The 17,257-nt window shown below is 42.0% G+C and overlaps 1 protein-coding gene across 2 annotated transcripts in view; it reads left to right on the plus strand.

Annotated features, from left to right (window-relative positions):
- The first annotated feature begins 201 nt into the window (after positions 1–201).
- Positions 202–17,257, plus strand: part of kdm7ab (lysine (K)-specific demethylase 7Ab) — a 48,790-nt gene continuing 31,734 nt past the window's right edge. Inside the window, exon 1 of one of the 2 annotated variants that reach the window (XM_021602250.2) lies at positions 202–541. In XM_021602250.2, coding sequence (XP_021457925.2) covers positions 384–541 — 158 coding nt within the window. In that variant the 5' untranslated portion in view covers positions 202–383. The remainder of the gene's footprint in view (positions 542–17,257) is intronic. The other variant, XM_021602242.2, reaches the window with a different exon arrangement.

The following is a 17,257-nucleotide window of genomic DNA, read 5'->3' on the forward strand; positions in this document are numbered from 1 at the left end:
GCCACATCACATTCCAGTCCCACACTAGTTTCCATACTTTGGGTTAAAAAAGATTTCGCCGTTTGGTCCAACCGGAATCGCCACTTTAGCCAAACGTTTATACCAGAGGCCACGCTCTTTTATTAACAATTTGGAGCACCTGGTGCCAAAAGGCCACATCAAAGACATCTGTCTTATAACACTCTACAACTTGTTATTTTATTTCGCGTGCATGCAAGTTGAGTTAATATAGCCTACATTATGGTGTTGCGATTGTTGCTTGGATTGAATAATAGTAAATTATTGCTTATTATGATTAACAAATATCATGCTTCGCAGAGTGGTCGTGTGGTCTCCTCCAACGTTATCGTAAATTATCGTTTCGCCCTCGGCTTTTTCCGTGTATGTTGAAAACAGTCCCCGCCCAACTTTCTGGCTGCGTTGTTTGTTTGGACACTAAGAAGATGGCGGCGGCCCCGCTGTACTGTGTCTGCCGGCAGTCTTACGATGTTAGCCGGTTTATGATTGAATGCGACATTTGTAATGACTGGTTTCATGGCAGGTAAGGAGCCGACATATTCCTTAATGACATACCTGAAAATGACAGGAGTGCGTCAACGACTGTCCTAATAATCTGTTAAGGAAAGTCAAGTCGTATTGCGATGTCAGACTCGCTCTGTGAATAGAGGTTCGATCAAGACCGTGCAGAGCATCTCGCGAGCGAACAGACCTTTGCGCAGCTTGGCTACATATTCGTTTGTTTACCTACTTTCTTTTAGACATACAACGGACGATGCGGTAGTTGAAATCGGAGTCATTAAACGTATTTTTAAAAAAAATCCCAGTGCCAGATCTCTGCACAAGTAAACACAGCACGCAATTATACGGAAATGAACTCCCTGCGGTTGCTAGTTATTTTATAGTATTTGGTTAGGAGTAGAATTAACAGTTGATTTGTCAGCCAATTGTACTTTATTTGCAGTAGATGTAACGTTATCTAGTCAGTTTTAGAGCAGAAACTTCGAATCAAGCACACTTGTCTCGGCTCTGTTGTCGTTTTAGTGTTTGTCAAGTTTTGTCTTGCGCCTTCTGACAGCCAGCCAGAAATCCTAAACCTTCATCTGTAGCTAAATGTTTTTGTTACTGTGTTAACTAGTTGTCATGTCACGATTCATGCCGTGAGAATGCCATATTAACTTGATTTTAACTTATTTCAAATAAGTGACTTTTGTGGGTTTGGGGGGCAATAAACAATAGGCAAGGCAATGGGTGTACTGCCGTCCACGCCAGTACAGGAAGAGGAAGTAGCCTGAATTCTAGAGACAACATTTTGATGTTGGAAAATGTTTGTCTCATCATTGAGAAATGGACCAAATGGGAGTGTTGGGTGGTCAAGTCGAGGACGGGAATTTAAATGTCCCTTCCCGAACAAAGATGTACTCATGGCGAGAGCCATCTAGCGTTAGAATTCAGAAACACATTTTTAAAGCAAGTGCACGTGTTTGACGTGTCCCTCGAACATCACGTTTTCCTAAAAACATGACATTGTTCCTAAGGGGCTAGGATAAGAGGTATGAATAAATGATCTATCACTACAGACACCCGGGTTCGTATCCAGGCTGTATCGCAACAGGCTGTCATTGGGAGTCCCATAGGGCGGTGCACAATTGGCCCAGCTTCGTCTAGGTTTGTAAATAAGAATTTGTAATTAACGGACTTGCCTAGTTAAATATATAAAATCTCACCCCAGTTGCTTGGTTCACGCCAATATGAGGCCTCTCATCATGCATGTCAGAGGTGGTCCACAGTATGGCACATTCTGTCATGTTTAGCTTTACAGAAAAAAAACAATTCTGCACTGAAACAGCTGGGTTTAACTATAAAGTGTGGTGCCAGGAACTGAGCAAGGAATTCATGGCTTCTGCCTGCACGCCGAGAGAGATTGAGGCATGAACGCTGCACTACAACTCATTATTTTCTCATCAACAAACAAGTGTGAGCAAGCTCACTATGGCCTAACTTAGTGCAGGCATGCCAAGGTTCACCTGGGACTGTGTGCCTGTCTACACACAAATGTGTTTACTGAAGGCTCTCTCAACAAAGGGATTGTAGTTAGGAGCTTTTATCTCTTACACCCTCTCTTCCCTTATTCCTCTGTCCCCAAGGCCCGGATTGCTCCCCTGCATGGTAGATTACGTGGGCCCATTCACATCCCTTTTTGGTGGGGTTGCCTTGCCTGAGCCTGTGTTTTCTGTTGTTGGGAAACCTCTTGTCTGCAGTGCTGCCTGCCACCAATGGGATTATGCTGTCTAGCCGCAGGCAGACGGTAGGCTGTGTTATTATCAGGAACTGAGCACAGGCCAGTTTGGGAGCTGGGGAGCTGCAGAGGGGAGAGTGTTCGGGGGGGATTAAGCTATTAGAAGCATTTTTGCTATTCATGCCAGACATTAAACTCTTACGGAGGCTGTTCACACATTTTATATGCCTGGGTCTTTCTTCAGTCTCTTTCCTGGAGAATGTTGCTTTCCTACTTTAATCAGTGGCATCAAATATGTTAGAATTTAGATGGCTGCCTAGAATTCTGACACTCCAATATGTGTGTGTGTGTGTGTGTGTGTTACACTGGCCATTTACACTATACAAGCGGCACTCCTAGCCACGCTAGCCTCGCCCTCATGTGGGTGCTAGCAAGCAATCGGCATATAACATAGAGGTGAAGTGTTGAGCCAGTAACCGAAAGGTCGCTGGTTCGAATCCAGAGCCGACTAGGTGGGTGGGGGTGTCTGTGCTGTCGAGCGAATTGATCCTGTAAGTTGCTCTGGATAAGAGTGCTTGCTAAAAACCTTATACATAAAAAGGTAGTACTACTAATGTTCCCTCTAGTTTTTTGGGGCACTGAGTACAAACTTGAACGATGTGAAAATTCTTTGTAACTTCCGGTGTGTGTTTACTGTGACCACTGAGGCTGTACCTGTTTTAAGTTAAATTTGACAGTGTCCAAGTAGGCTACTGTGGCTATTTGATCATTATGTGGGCTTACCAGAGTCGCCTACCATTTTAAAAAATAAAATAAAAAAACTATGGAGAAAAACGCATCCCATAACATTTTTACATGGAAATAGCTGTTTTATCATTCAGCCTACAATTTTTTGACTAAAATGACATATCCAAATCTAACTGCCTGTAGCAAGGATATGCATATTCCTGGTACCATTTGAAAGGAAACACTTGAGGTTTGTGGAAATGTGAAAGGAATGTAGGAGAATAACACACAATAGATCTGGTAGAAGATAATGCAAAGAAAAAACCAACTGTTCTTTTGTATTTTTTTGTACCATCATCTTTGAAATGCAAGAGAAAGGCCGTAATGTATTATTCCAGCCCAGGTGCAATATACATTTTGGCCACTAGCTGTGTATGTGCAAAGTTTGACTGATCAATGAACCATTGTATTTCTGTTCAATGTTATATCAAGACTGCCCAAATATGCCTAATTTGTTTATTAATAACCTTATGTTCAAAATTGTGCACACTCAAACAATAGCATGGTATTATTTCACTGTAATAGCTACTGTAAATTGGACAGTGCAGTTACATTAACATGAATTTAAGCTTTCTGCCAATATCAGATAAGTCTATGTCCTGGGACATTTTCTTGTTACTTACAACCTCATGCTAATCACATTAGCCTATGTTAGCTCAACCGTCCAGAGGAAGGGACACCGATCCCAAAGAAGTTATCCCTTTACACTGTACTTTATTGAAGCACCATTGGAAGCGATTAAAGCCTCGAGTCTTCTTGGGTATGACGCTACAAGCTTGGCACACCTGTATTTGGGGAGTTTCTCCCATTCTTCTCTGCAGATCCTATCAAGCTCTGTCGGGTTGGATGGGGAGCATTGCTGCACAGCTATTTTCAGGTCTCTCCAGAGATGTTTGATTGGGTTCAAGTCCGGGCTCTGGCTGGGCCACTCAAGGGCATTCAGAGACTTGTCCCAAAGCTGTTGAAAGGTGAACCTTCGCCCCAGTCTGAGCTCCTGAGAACTCTGGAGCAGGGTTTCATCAAGGATCTCTCTGTACTTTGCTCCGTTCATCTTTCCCTCGGTCCTGACTAGTCTTCCAGTCCATGCTGCTGAAAAACAACCCCACAGCATGATGCCGCCACCACCATGCTACACTGTAGGTATGGTGCCAGGTGTCCTCCAGACGTGACTCAAACTTAGTTTCATCAGACCAGAGAATCTTGTTTCTCATGGTCCGAGAGTCTTTAAGCGAAATTTGGCAAACTCCAAGCGGGCTGCTCTGCCTTATACTGAGGAGTGGCTTCTGTCTGGCCACTCTACCACAAAAGGCCTGATGGGTAGAGTGCTGTAGAGATGGTTATCTTTCTGGAAGAGGAACTCTGGCGCTCTGTCAGTGACCATTGGGTTCTTGGTCACCACCCTGACCAAGGCCCTTCTCTTTCGTTTGCTCAGTTTGGCTGGGCGGCCAGCTCTAGGAAGAGTCTTGGTGGTTCCAAACTTCTTCCATTTAAGAATGATGGAGGCCACTGTGTTCTGGGGGACCTTCAATGCTGCATACATTTTTTTTGTTGTACCCTTCCCCAGATCTGTGCCACGACAATCCTGTCTCGGCGCTCTACAGACAATTCCTTCGACCTCATGGCTTGGTTTTTGCTCTGACATGCACTGTCAACTATGGGACCTTTATATAGACAAGTGTGTGCCTTCCCAAATCATGTCCAATCAATTGAATTTACCACAGGTGGACTCCAATCATGTTGTAGAAACTTCTCAGGGATGATTAATGGAAACAGGATGCACCTGAGCTTAATTTCAGGTCTCATAGTAAAGGGGCTGAATATTTATGTAAAAAAAATCAAATGCAGAAATATACATTTCTAAAAACCAGTTTTCGCTTTTTCATTATGGGGTATTGTGTGTAGATTGAGAATTGTTTTATTTAATATATTTTTAAATAAGGCTACAACGTAACAAAATATGGAAAAGTCAAGGTCTGAATACTTTTCTAATGCACTGTTACTTAAACAACCAAAGATTTCAAGAATAAAGACTGGTTTATACTACGTCTATCGACAGTTGTCGCAGTGACATCATGAACATTCTATTCTCGTCCGACGTCAAACTTGTTGTTATCAAAATATGTAAACTACAGGCTGCATGACATCAGCAGCCTGGTGGTCCAAAATAGCATAACTAGTGTATTTTAACACCAATAAACTCATCTGTTTTAAAAATTAATTTACTAAATGGCAATCTTGCAAGCACGGCAACTTAAAGCAACTTTCTAAACAATGTTTTGGTTCGTTTCTAGCTTGTTAGCTAGATAGCCAGTTCAAATAATGACCAACATCTCCACAACGTCTTCACTTTAGCTCATTTGTCTTCATTTTTACAGGAAAATAAACTCACAACCTGATCATTATTTACAAGTTAATGGCGAGCCAAGTACAGAAAATAGCGACGAAACAATAAAAGCAGGGTATTCTACCAGAGAATTTCATAACTTGGACACTGACTCGTTGGCCTAACGTTATATCCTAATTTCACTTTGGTGCAGGTCATGTTCTTCACATTACTGTCTCTGGTAAACGCATACACTTTTATTTTATTTGATATAGTATTTGTCACATGCACAGGATACAGAAGTTGTAGTGAAATGGCCACTTGTAAAGTGGAGTATTTTGTTTAGACAGCTAGCTAGCTAAACATTGAACCATAATCCCAACTCATAACATTACTACCCTGCACAAATCTGCAGGTAGCTAACCTACCAGGTTCAATGTTAGCTAGCTAGCTAACATTAGGCTATAACTAGCAATGCCAGTTGAAAATGCTGTATCCCTGAACAGGATGTTAGCGTTTTCTGGTGACTCTGCATAGGCCATGTAATGGAGAGCGTTTCTATGTATTAATATATATTTTTTATTTATTTAGACTATTTGAAAATAATGTCAAATGCCCATCACTAGTGTGCGTGTGTGACTGACTGAGGAAGACTGATTGCATTGCCACTGGCTTTAGGCAAGTTCAGCACTCCATCTATCAATGTCCTTGCAGGATGAAAATACTGGGGAGAGATTGATGATCCATGTGATTAAACCCTTAAGTTTTTAGTGGGATTGGTCTGGTGGTTTACTCTACTCTATTTAGGCTGCTATTATGTTATTATGATTGCTTTGTGATGGGTGATATCATTTTAAGTGTGTGTGGCCACATACGAGAGGCTGACGTTTCATATAGATATACTGCTTTACCTCTAATCATCCAATGTTGCACTGCCCTTCATTTACAGTAATTGGTTTTGAGTCCTTTTTTTACCGTATCCATTGAAATGCTATGTCTGTGTTAACCAGATCATAATCAAGATCAGATCAATGATGATTAAATAGGGAACATGAGCCTAATTCACATGGACAATAAATCAATTACATTTTATGAATGAAGTACAGCACTGGGAATATGTCGCTGACTAGTCCATTTCATTAAGTGCTTGGATAACACATTTTCAGGACTTCATAGCCTTCATTCAGTGAGTCTCATGGTAACTTTCAGGAAGCCATTTAACAGGAGAGAAACTATTTCAGCCTTAACTGGTAACAAAATGTTCCTCCGCCGGTAGCCTAGCGATTAAAGCGTTGGGATATTAAATGAAAGGTTGCTTGTTCGAATCCCCAAGCCGGCAAGGTGGAAATATCCGCTGTTCTGCCCTTGAACAATGACGTCGATTTAAGGCGCTCTGATTCAGAGGGGTTGGGTTAAATGCATAAACGCATTGCGGTTGAATGCATTTAGTTGTGCAATTGACTAAGTATCCCCTTTCCCTAACTAGGTTTTCCACAATGGCAAAGCGAGGTCAACCCTCTGCTCATTCATTGCTAAAGCACTGATGAAGCACATGTTGTTATGTGAGAAACTCTTGACCTGTCAGAAATTCAATGCATTTCATGCATGGCCTCTGACTATGGTTATTGCATTGTAGCCCACTTGCCGTGCCTTGAGATTTTTATGAAAACTAAGGAAACATAGTTGACGCATGGACATTGTAAATTATAGGATATACACAATGGCCTATGCCATTTTTCATACATGGGGTCCAAGAGTTTGTGCTGCTCCGGTTACTTGACGGTAACTCCTGGCCCAAGATTTCTGACCCATATACCCTGACCAAGAAAAACTCAGGTCCCTATAGGCTAATCATACAAGGGGTTTGTTGTGTGAAGCCTATGTTCTCAGCTTGGACCATGTCACAGGAAGTTGTCTCTGAGAGGCAGGCAAGACAGTGGCTTTGTCAGCAGAGGCCAAGGGAGGGGCTGCTTCCTCTGGTGTGGAGGTGACACTTCCTACGCTCATTATTCTCCATGGTCTTTAAGCTCTTAAGAAATTTCTCGGCCGAGAGAGGCTGCAGCCTGGCGGTGTTCGAACCAATGACTGTATATGTTACTCACCACCTGGATTCAGTCTTATGTAGCGCAATTTTAATTTCAGTTTTTTATATTGGATAAAAGTAGAGACTCAGAGCTACAAAAGTATATCATACACTGCATTTTTTGAGGAACAATGGGACCACCTATGGGAGGAAGGATGTCAGCGCTGGCTGCTCATCAGCCGAAACCTGGTCCCGACAGTCGGAACGCTCCTTGGTGACAACACCAGGCTCCAGAGTATCGAAGCTGTAAAATAGGGAATAACAAAAAATCTGACAACATTACAACCCTGCACAACATTAATTCACCTCCCAAGTTTAGATAAGAATAACCTCATACAAATAAAAACTTTTTTTTTTACCCCGAAGTGCTGGTACTGCTTGATCTGTGGCAATGGCCTGAAGTACGGAGTCAGATGTTGTTGCCCTCCATAGTTTTCCACAAGCACCATACCATCCTCCAGTCCAATCAACTGTCCTTCACAACATCAGCAATCTCAGTGTTCACTCTGGTCTTTCTGAAGCGCTGCTTGATGAGGCCGAAGCACCAGTCCGGGGCGAACTTGGTGTGGCCTGTGATCAGGAAGTGAAGGTCCAGATTGTGATGGAGCTTGGTCCATCAGGCACAATACCAGAGCACACACTTGTTCTTGTTTTGGCCACTGCACTTATCACAATTCAGGTCCAGCTCTGTAATTGGGGAAGAAATGGTGCATGTAGTTGATGACTGCGCATCTGCCTTTGCTTGCTTGGGCCAGCTCTCTTTTTGATGACTGGCGGATTAGAGTCGGGCGTGTTCTACTGATTTAATGCTGAAAGACACATTCCAGATGCAAATATTTGAGCATTATTATACAATGGATGCGAAATGGCATCCTGAGAACATCACTACACACAGTTCATACAGATAATGTTTGCTACTGTAGCTAGCCAGCCATTTAATGTCAGCTGGCTAGCTAAGAGCAAGCTAGCTAAAGTTAACCAATAGCTAGCTAAAGTTAACCAATAAGTTCAATGTTAGCTAGCTAACATTAGGCTATAACTAGCAATGCGAAATGACATTCTGAGAAAACATCACTAACGTTACACATGCTTCATACACAAGTTAATGTTAACTAGCAAGCCAGCCACCTAATGTTAGCGAGCTAACAGCAAGCTTTAACTTGGTATCTTTTGTTTAGACATGTCACGTTAACATTAGCTAGCTAGCTAAAAAATGAACTATAATCCCACTCTGTAGAGTAACGTTACTAGCAATACAAACCGATTATCATTGCAAGCTAAAGTTAACCAAAAAACGTTGGGTTCAATGTTAGTTAGCAAGCCAGCCATCGAACTCCAGCTGGCTATCTAACAGCAAGCTTTAGCTTGCAATGAAAACAACTTTCGGACAAAATTAGAAACCTATAATATCTGAATCTGTAGCTAGATTCTTACCTGTATACATGGATGAAAGCTTCATGGCAGTCTGCAAACCCTTTTTATAAGACATCCTGTGTTTCCATTTAGTTTGCACAGCTTGTTTGGCCCGTTGTGTTCCACTGATTTCAAAACCTGTTGTGAAATGAGAGTCAGCATTGTATGGCACAATCGTCATCCAGAAACGGACCTTTGCCAATAGCGCCTGATAAATTCAGGCCAGCAATGTTATTGAGAGCAGTAGCAACATGTTTGCAGTTCTCCATGGCTAACATATCTTTTGAAAAAACTGCAGTAAAAGGATAATCTATGCATTATGAGCAGTTCATTTTATAGACGCAAGATGCAACATCGCAAACCATCCAAACTCCTCTCTCGGCATATCCAGCCCATTCATTATCTCAGCCAATCATGGCTAGCGGGAAGGTTTTCTGTGGCTAAACCAACTAGGCTTGTAATTTAACAATTTCATATGTATTTACAGATGACATACGTTTGATATTAAGACACATGAAAGTTCACATGTTCGAGAATGCATTTCTGCCAAAAAACACATTTTGATAAATATTTTTTTTACGTTCAAAATGCTCTCCTGTGAAGTCGTGACTTGCTACATACACCTAGTTTCCTGAATCGTGTCACATATATGAATGCACAAAGCCATCAATCACATGACACCATTCATTCCTATGTGAAGACTCAATAGTGCATTTGAAGCCCAGGAAATCTGCTAAGATGGTGTCTTGTGGGAGAGTTATGTAGACACAGTATGTGCAGTTTGAGCTACTCCCAGGAAGTGATGTTGCAGGCTAGCTCAGTGCTGCTCCATCATTGAGTTTCTCAACTTGGCCAGCAGCATACCACCCTGCATCCCACTGCTGGCTTGCTTCTGAAGCTAAGCAGGGTTGGTCCTAGTGGGTCCCTGGATGGGAGCCAGATGCTACTGGAAGTGGTGTTGGAGGACCAGTAGGAGGCACCCTTTCCTCTGGTCTAAAAAAATATCCCAATACCCCAGGGCAGTGATTGTGGACATTGCCCTGTGTAGGGTGCCGCCTTTCAGATGGGACGTTAAACGGGTGTCCTGACGTCCTGTGGTCACTAAAGATCCCATGGCACTTATCGTAAGAGTTGGGGTGTTAACCCTGGTGTCCTGGCTAAATTCCCTATCTTGCCCTCATACCATCACGGTCACCTAATTTTCCCCAGGTTACAATTGGCTCATTCAACCTCCCCTCTCCCCTGTAATTATTCCCTAGGTTGTTGCTGTAAATGAGAATGTGTTCTCAGTCAACTTACCTGGTAAAATAAGGGTTAAATAAAAGGCCAACTGGAGTACTGCAGGCAGCCATTAGCTACTAAATTATCCCTACTTCTGTGTATGATTTTGTTTTAAACAATCAGTTCAAAAACATGCATCTGATATAGAACTAATTATTCGTACAATGATTGTCTTCAATTTTTTTTAAATGTATTTACACAACGATTGACTACAAAGATTTTCCTATGTTTTGCAAACAATGCCTGCAGTACCGCAGTCGGCCTTGAACTTCTTGGCTTCAATGAGAGGAAGCAGTCGTTCCCCCCCTGATTCGTATAAAGAAGGACACAACCCAGGAATGAGGGGGAAGAGTGAGTTTCTCTTCTGTTCTCTTCGCTGCGTTTCCTGCCTCTCGACTGTGAGTGAAGTCTTTATTTGTGAGAAGTTGTTCTCACAGATTCCTGCCCCTCGGCAAGTCTTTGTTTATGAATGGCGTTAATTAATCAATATGAAGCTAACCTAGAAGAGGATGTTAATCGTCTGGTGAAATCGGTGACCGATGACTACCAAGGTCATAGCCAGGTACCTTGACTCATAGCCATATGAGCTTAGACTCCCAGCTCAAATTCCATGGTTTCATCATGCGATGTGGTGGAAATGTGATCCAGAGAATCTGAAGGAGGAAACGTGTGTCTGGGGATAGGTTTGAGGCCCATTGTGGGAAACTAACCCTGGTCACGGCTGATTCTGATAATTCCGTTATCAAGCCTACCTTATGTGAATGTTCAGTGTGCTCTTGTGAATGAAAAGGCTAGGACTGCCCTACCTATCACAAGCTTGGCACATACAAAGTTTAGCCTAAACCGAGAATAGTAGGCCTGTCTGTAAACTGGTCTCTTAGTAAGGTGCGGAAAATGTTTGTTTCCTCTATTCGAGTGAGAAAGACGTGCAGCTATTCAAAGCATTCACGTCTACGGTGCGTGAAACAGACGGAAACAAACGGAACCATTAGCCAAAAACTCTGAATTTTTCAACATTGTCACAATGATATTTGACAATTTAATGGGAACATCTCTTCTTGAACTGTCCATTTAGGGTTGTGACGCCTTGGAATTTGAGGTTATGGTAATTGGCCAGGTCAATGTACGGTCATCCTACATAATCGTTGGGGGGGGGGGGGGGGGGGTTGGTGCATATCAGACTCAAAAGAAGCACTTGGCTTTTCTCTGCAACTTCACTATTACCATTAGTTATTATTACCTATAAATATTAGTCCAGTATACATGTCAGATTGGAGAGGATTGTCACATTTTCGTTTTGACACAACTTAATGTATAGGCTATCATACTCAAAAGAAACGTGCAATTTCGCTTTGTTTAAATGTATGTTACTGTTGTCTTAGTCCTATAAGACCCAATGTAAAAAGGGGAGGTCACACTTGTTTACATGGATATGCTTCTTAATAAAACCTATTTGAAACTAGTTTTGTTATTATCATGGTCCTTCATTATTAGAATTATTATTCAGGTTATTACTTATAAATATTAATCTAAAAATTAAGAAATGCCAGGTTGGAGAGGATCTATCACATAGATGTATGCCTAACTTATCCTTGTCTGTCGGCTTTTCTGCAAAACATTTTTTTAAATTCAATACGGATCCTATTTCGACACACAAATCCATTCGCGCGAAGTCCAATGTTTTTTTTTTCAAAATGTAACATCACACCCTGATGCTGCGGTCAATCGATGGACATCTAGGCCTATAGAGAGAATCAGCGAACTCTCTCTCTCTCCACACACACACACCCATGTAAAAGGACCCGTCAATCAAAGCCACCAGCGTATGTCAGACACAAGAAAATATTTATTCTTTCCTTAAAACATATTAAAAAAAACCTAGGCCTACCTTAGGCTTTCTGAAATTAGGAAATAAGATGAATTGACAAGGAAAGTATGAAGGGGAGAGAGAGTTATGCGATATTGTCCATATTTATTTACAAGCAAGCAATGGAAACATGCATTGTATAAAAGAAAGTCCACACATCAAGTGCCATAGCCTATAGGCTAGCGCTTCTACACCCCCGTGCATCTAGCGGTGTAGCTGCTGGAGCATCAAGCGACAATTGGAGAGAGGAGATGCAGACCGTTTTAATAGACAGTCTAGCTTAAGTTAGCAGAACATTGGCTTATTCATTAGTAAATACCCCCGCTATTAGGTAAAGTGTATCTACACGAAAATAAAGTTAATACGTTTAGCTAATTTGGTCAATAATGTAGGCCTATTTAAAAGTTTTTGACTTATTTTATTTTCACGACTGTCTTTATCCATAAGCGTCAATTACACGGTTATTTAATTACTGTCACAGCCCTATGTCCACCAACATTGTTCACCAACACTCAGCTTTGTCTAGAACTCCGGTATGGTGCAGAGGAATGGGGCTGCAGCTTCAGTCTCTGCCTGTATGGGTGTGTGAGCAGACGTGTTGTACAGGGAGACGGGAACGCTGCCAGTGTGTCTGCCATCACCATGGAGACACCTTTGTGCCACCACCAGTCTAGGTGAAGCAGAGGGCAGCCTCTGATAGATTGTTATTTGTTTGGAATCGCTTCTCAGTGCAGAGGCCAGGGGGAAATTACTGGAAATTTGAAAGTAGGGTGCTTCATAAGTGAACCCACCCAGTTATGTCCAATATCACCTTGATGACCCCCACTAACGGTACTCTCCAGGATTTTTTTGAGCACCATCAAACATGAACCAGTTTCTTGTAGCCAAATGTTGGCACCATGTCCTCACGGATGCTACTAATAAAGACAGATGTCTTATTTCCTACCATTGTCTGCTCAAATGTGTTTCTCCCCTTGATCAACACAATGAACCACTGACTGCACATCTGACTAATGAACAACACCACTCGGACAAGATGGCAGGTCTCTTTAGAGCGAAGGCATTGAGGCGACGTATTGTCCGTGTCAGTCACTGGGTTCCTGGGCAGAGGAAGAGGATTTTCACCCTCATTGGCTCCTTATCTATCTCTGGAGTGCTGCTTCATTATGTTCCCTGCTAGTGCTGCTAGAACCCCCCCCCCCCCCCCACCCTCTTGGCAGACAGTTCCCATTGTCGCCTTCTCAAGCACAGACAGTCACTCTCTAGAGGGATTTAAGCATTTTAAGGCATGACGCGTGCAGCCGGGGGCCAACAGCCATGGACTTGTTTGTTTTTTTCCCCCTCCTTTCTATCTGGCTAACATTGGCCATATTTGAGGAGGGTTTCTTTACATTTAATCTGTATCCTTGGTATTTTACCAGTATCCACCAGAACACCACATTTTTCACATTCAAGTCCAAAATAATACAAATATACACGAAGCCAAGCTGATTTGTTTTTGTAACATCTCCGGTGTTTGTTTTTTCCAAAGACGTTCTCCCTCCCACATCAACAGTGGTGCAATACCACTGCAACCGCCTGATGTGTGTATGTAGGGAAACGCAACAGCAGCCATGCAAGGTGCAAATCCAACAGAATATAATTTATGTATTTAACCTTTTATTTAACAAGACAAGTCGGTTAAGAACAAATTTGTATTTACAATGACTGTCTACCTCGGCCAAATCCTAACGACGCTGGGCCAATTGTGCGCCGTCCTATGGGACTCCCAATCACGCCCGGTTGTGATCCAGCCTGAAATGGAACCAGGTGGTGACGCCTCTAGCACTGAGACTCGGGAGCCCGAAGTGGGAGAAAGAAGTCTCTGTTTTTACAATGGATATCCAAATCCACGATCTGGTTACTTCTAATTCCAAAAATAATGTTTTTGGTTTCAAAATATTTATTTACTTATTTTCGGTTACCTTCGGCACTACCCACAATGCACTATTGCTACTGTCCTTCAGGGAACCTACTCTGGTACAGAGTTTGTTTGCTAGCTCGAGCTGGCTAACGTTAACCACTCAACAGGCTAGCATGTAATTACATTCCATACCTAGTGTTGGCAGTGATAAACTACAATTAATGATGTATATAAACCCTGGATTGCTGATGCTATGGATTAGCCAATGAGAGGCTTTGAGGCCACCGGTTGGCCATACTGGCACTCCCCAGAAGAAGCCATCCTCCATAGGAGTTAATGGAATTCTACAGTATTTCAATTAAGTTACATGTATTTAAGTATTTTTTTGTTGTTGAAGTGGGGGCCGTAACATTAGAACTTTCAAAAAAGTATACTTCATGGAAAATGTTTTTATATATTTTTTTATGTTTAGCTCATGTAATTTTTAAAGTATGCATTAAGGTGTTTGTTATAGAATAAATATGGCAAAAGCAAACACAGACATTTACAAATGCGTTTCTATAGCTTCCAAAATATTTTTTACAATGTGGGAGTGCCAAGATAGAGGTGTGGTGGCTTCAAAACAGTGCCCCCTGTCAGTCATCTACTATGTGTATGTGTGTGTATAGATGTCTATCTCTCTCTCTACAATCCACCAATAATGAGGAAGTGTGATGTTAAACAAGCTATTATTGGTATCACCAATCCATGAGCATTCCCCACATGTGGGAAATCTTGCATATTCAGCAGGCAGGCTCTTTGTCCCTTCTTGCCTCGGTCTCACGAAAGGGGAAAATCATTCCTGCTTGCTGCAACTGTTTAGTACCTTGTCTGTTCATAGTTTTTTTTGTCCTTCTATTTGTTTCGTCAACTTTTCGGCCTGTTCTCTGTGAAGTAGACTAACCAAGTTTTGGTGGTTGGCTGGCTAGGCTAGTTAGCAGACTAAAATAGTTAATGATGTCAGATGGCTGGCTAGCTTGTTGGCTAAGATAATGCATACAACTGATTTAGGTGACATTATGTATCTCCAAAACTTTGGTGTACTTTAATGTGGCTCAATTCACTATTAAAGCTGTAAATTAGCTAGCTAGGTGTTGAAAGCTGCTGGCTGACTCATGCAATGCTAACGTAGTAGGGTTAGTAGGGCAAACGTTATTTGGCTAGCAACTTTGCAAGCTAATTTGTAACGGTAAATTCATAAAATATAAAGTTGGCTGAAAATTTAATTGAAACCAGTAGTCATGAAGGCACACGATTAGGTTTAATTTGAAGTGATATATTTTGAAGATATGTCAAAGTACCTTGTAGGGAATAGACTGACTGGCTGGGTCCTCTGACACGTTTCCCCTCAAAATGTTTTATGTAATGACTCGAAAAATAGAAAAGTGAGGTTTTAACTTTGCGTTGGGCTTTTTGATGCGTATACTAATGCAGATCCATATGTTACATGTGGTTATGTATTTGCTACCTTTCATTTTAATGAACGGGAGAGACTGTGGGTAACCACGGCACCAGGAAAGAGCAGAGCTCACCTCTGGATCTCCATCACATGCTCATTGCTCTCATCATGCTCCTTTCTTCGTCTGCCTCTGTAAGCTCACTGATTAGTCGCTCTCAGTGAGGTGCTGGTGATCTTGCTGTGTTTGGCTTCCTTCCGCTAGGCTAGAGACTCCTAGCCACAGGAGTGAGCTGCATGACTGAGAAAGTGGCATAATTCTCTCCATGTCTGAAGAGGAGATGAAAACAAAGGCAGAATGGTATAGCCTAGTAACAGAAGAACGTCACTGGCTCGGGTTGGAGGTGAGCCTGAAATGGTGTTGAGAACAGTTGTCTGTAGTTGCGCTTAATTTCTTCTGCCCCGTACTATTTTGATTTGTTCTGTTTCACTTCTTTTAGGTTAGGCCTAAGCCTACTCTGACATAATTACCGGGTTGCCTGGTGACTAATGTGTTTCCTGAGAGGGTGGTTGTTTCATCATTAGCCTGCTCTGCAACAAAGGGAGCTGTGAGTCATTATTAGCTCTGTGTCCTTCACACACTCCGTAATAGTGAGTGGAAGTAGCAGTGTGTGAGAATACAGGGCCCACTGTTCCAATGCACAACTGCAGTCATGACGTAGGGAGAGGGTGTGTGGTTTGTAGTCAGTTCCGGACCGTCTCTCAGAGCCAGACATTCTCAATAACACACACTGCCACTGTGTGATTAGTTACCCGGTTTTCAGTTGGGCTATGTTCTGAAGATGTGGACTCTTTAGGTGAAATAAGCTGACAAATCAGTGGTGTTGTCATCAAGAGTCTGGCAGACTCTCTCAAGGCCAGGTACTACACCCCCCCCCCCCCCCCCCCTAATCATATCACAATCAACTTTTACCAGCTGAATGTAGACACAAATGACTTGTATTTTTTATATTTTTTTATATTTAACTAAATATGCAAATAAGGTGATGTCGTCTCATTAAATATTAACATTTTGTTAAGACACTACAGGACCAGACTTGTCCAGAGCAAATTGTGGATAAATACTTGTTTCATCATTCTGTCTGTAAAAATCTACAATACCAGTCAAAAGTTTGGACACACCTACTCATTCAAGGGTTTTTCTTTGTTTTTACTATTTTCTACATTGTAGAATAATAGTGAAGACATCAAAACTATGAAATAACACATATGGAATCATGTAGTAAACAAAGTGTCAAACAAATCAAAATATACTTTAGATTCTTCAAAGTAACCACCCTTTGCACACTCTTGGCATTCTCTCAACCAGCTTGATGAGGATTGCTTTTCCAACAATCTTGGAGTTCCCACATGCTGAGCACTTGTTGGCTGCTTTTCCTTCACTTTGTGGTCCATCTCATCCCAAACCATCTCAATTGAGTTGAGGTCTGGTTATTGTGGAGGCCAGGTCATCTGATGCATCACTCTCCTTGGTCAAATATCCCTTACACAGCCTGGTGGTGTGTTTTGGGTCATTGTCCTGTTGAAAAACAAATGACAGTCCCACTAAGCTCAAACCAGATGGGGTGGCGTATCGCTGCAGAATGCTGTATTAAGTGTGCCTTGAATTCTAAGTAAATCACTGACAGTGTCACCAGCAAAGCACCCCCACACCATCACACCACCTCCTCCATGTTTCACGGTTGGAATCACTCATGCGGAGATCATCTGTTCACCTACTCTGCATCTCACAAAGATACTGGGTTGGAACAAAAAATCTCAAATTTGGACTCATCAGAGGAATGGACATATTTCCACCGGTCTAATGTCCATTGCTCGTGTTTCTTGGCCTAAGAATGTTTCTTCTTCTTATTGGTGTCCTTTTAGTAGT

The sequence above is a fragment of the Oncorhynchus mykiss genome, chromosome 1, assembly GCF_013265735.2.
Source record: "Oncorhynchus mykiss isolate Arlee chromosome 1, USDA_OmykA_1.1, whole genome shotgun sequence".
Classification (NCBI taxonomy): Eukaryota; Metazoa; Chordata; class Actinopteri; order Salmoniformes; family Salmonidae; genus Oncorhynchus; species Oncorhynchus mykiss.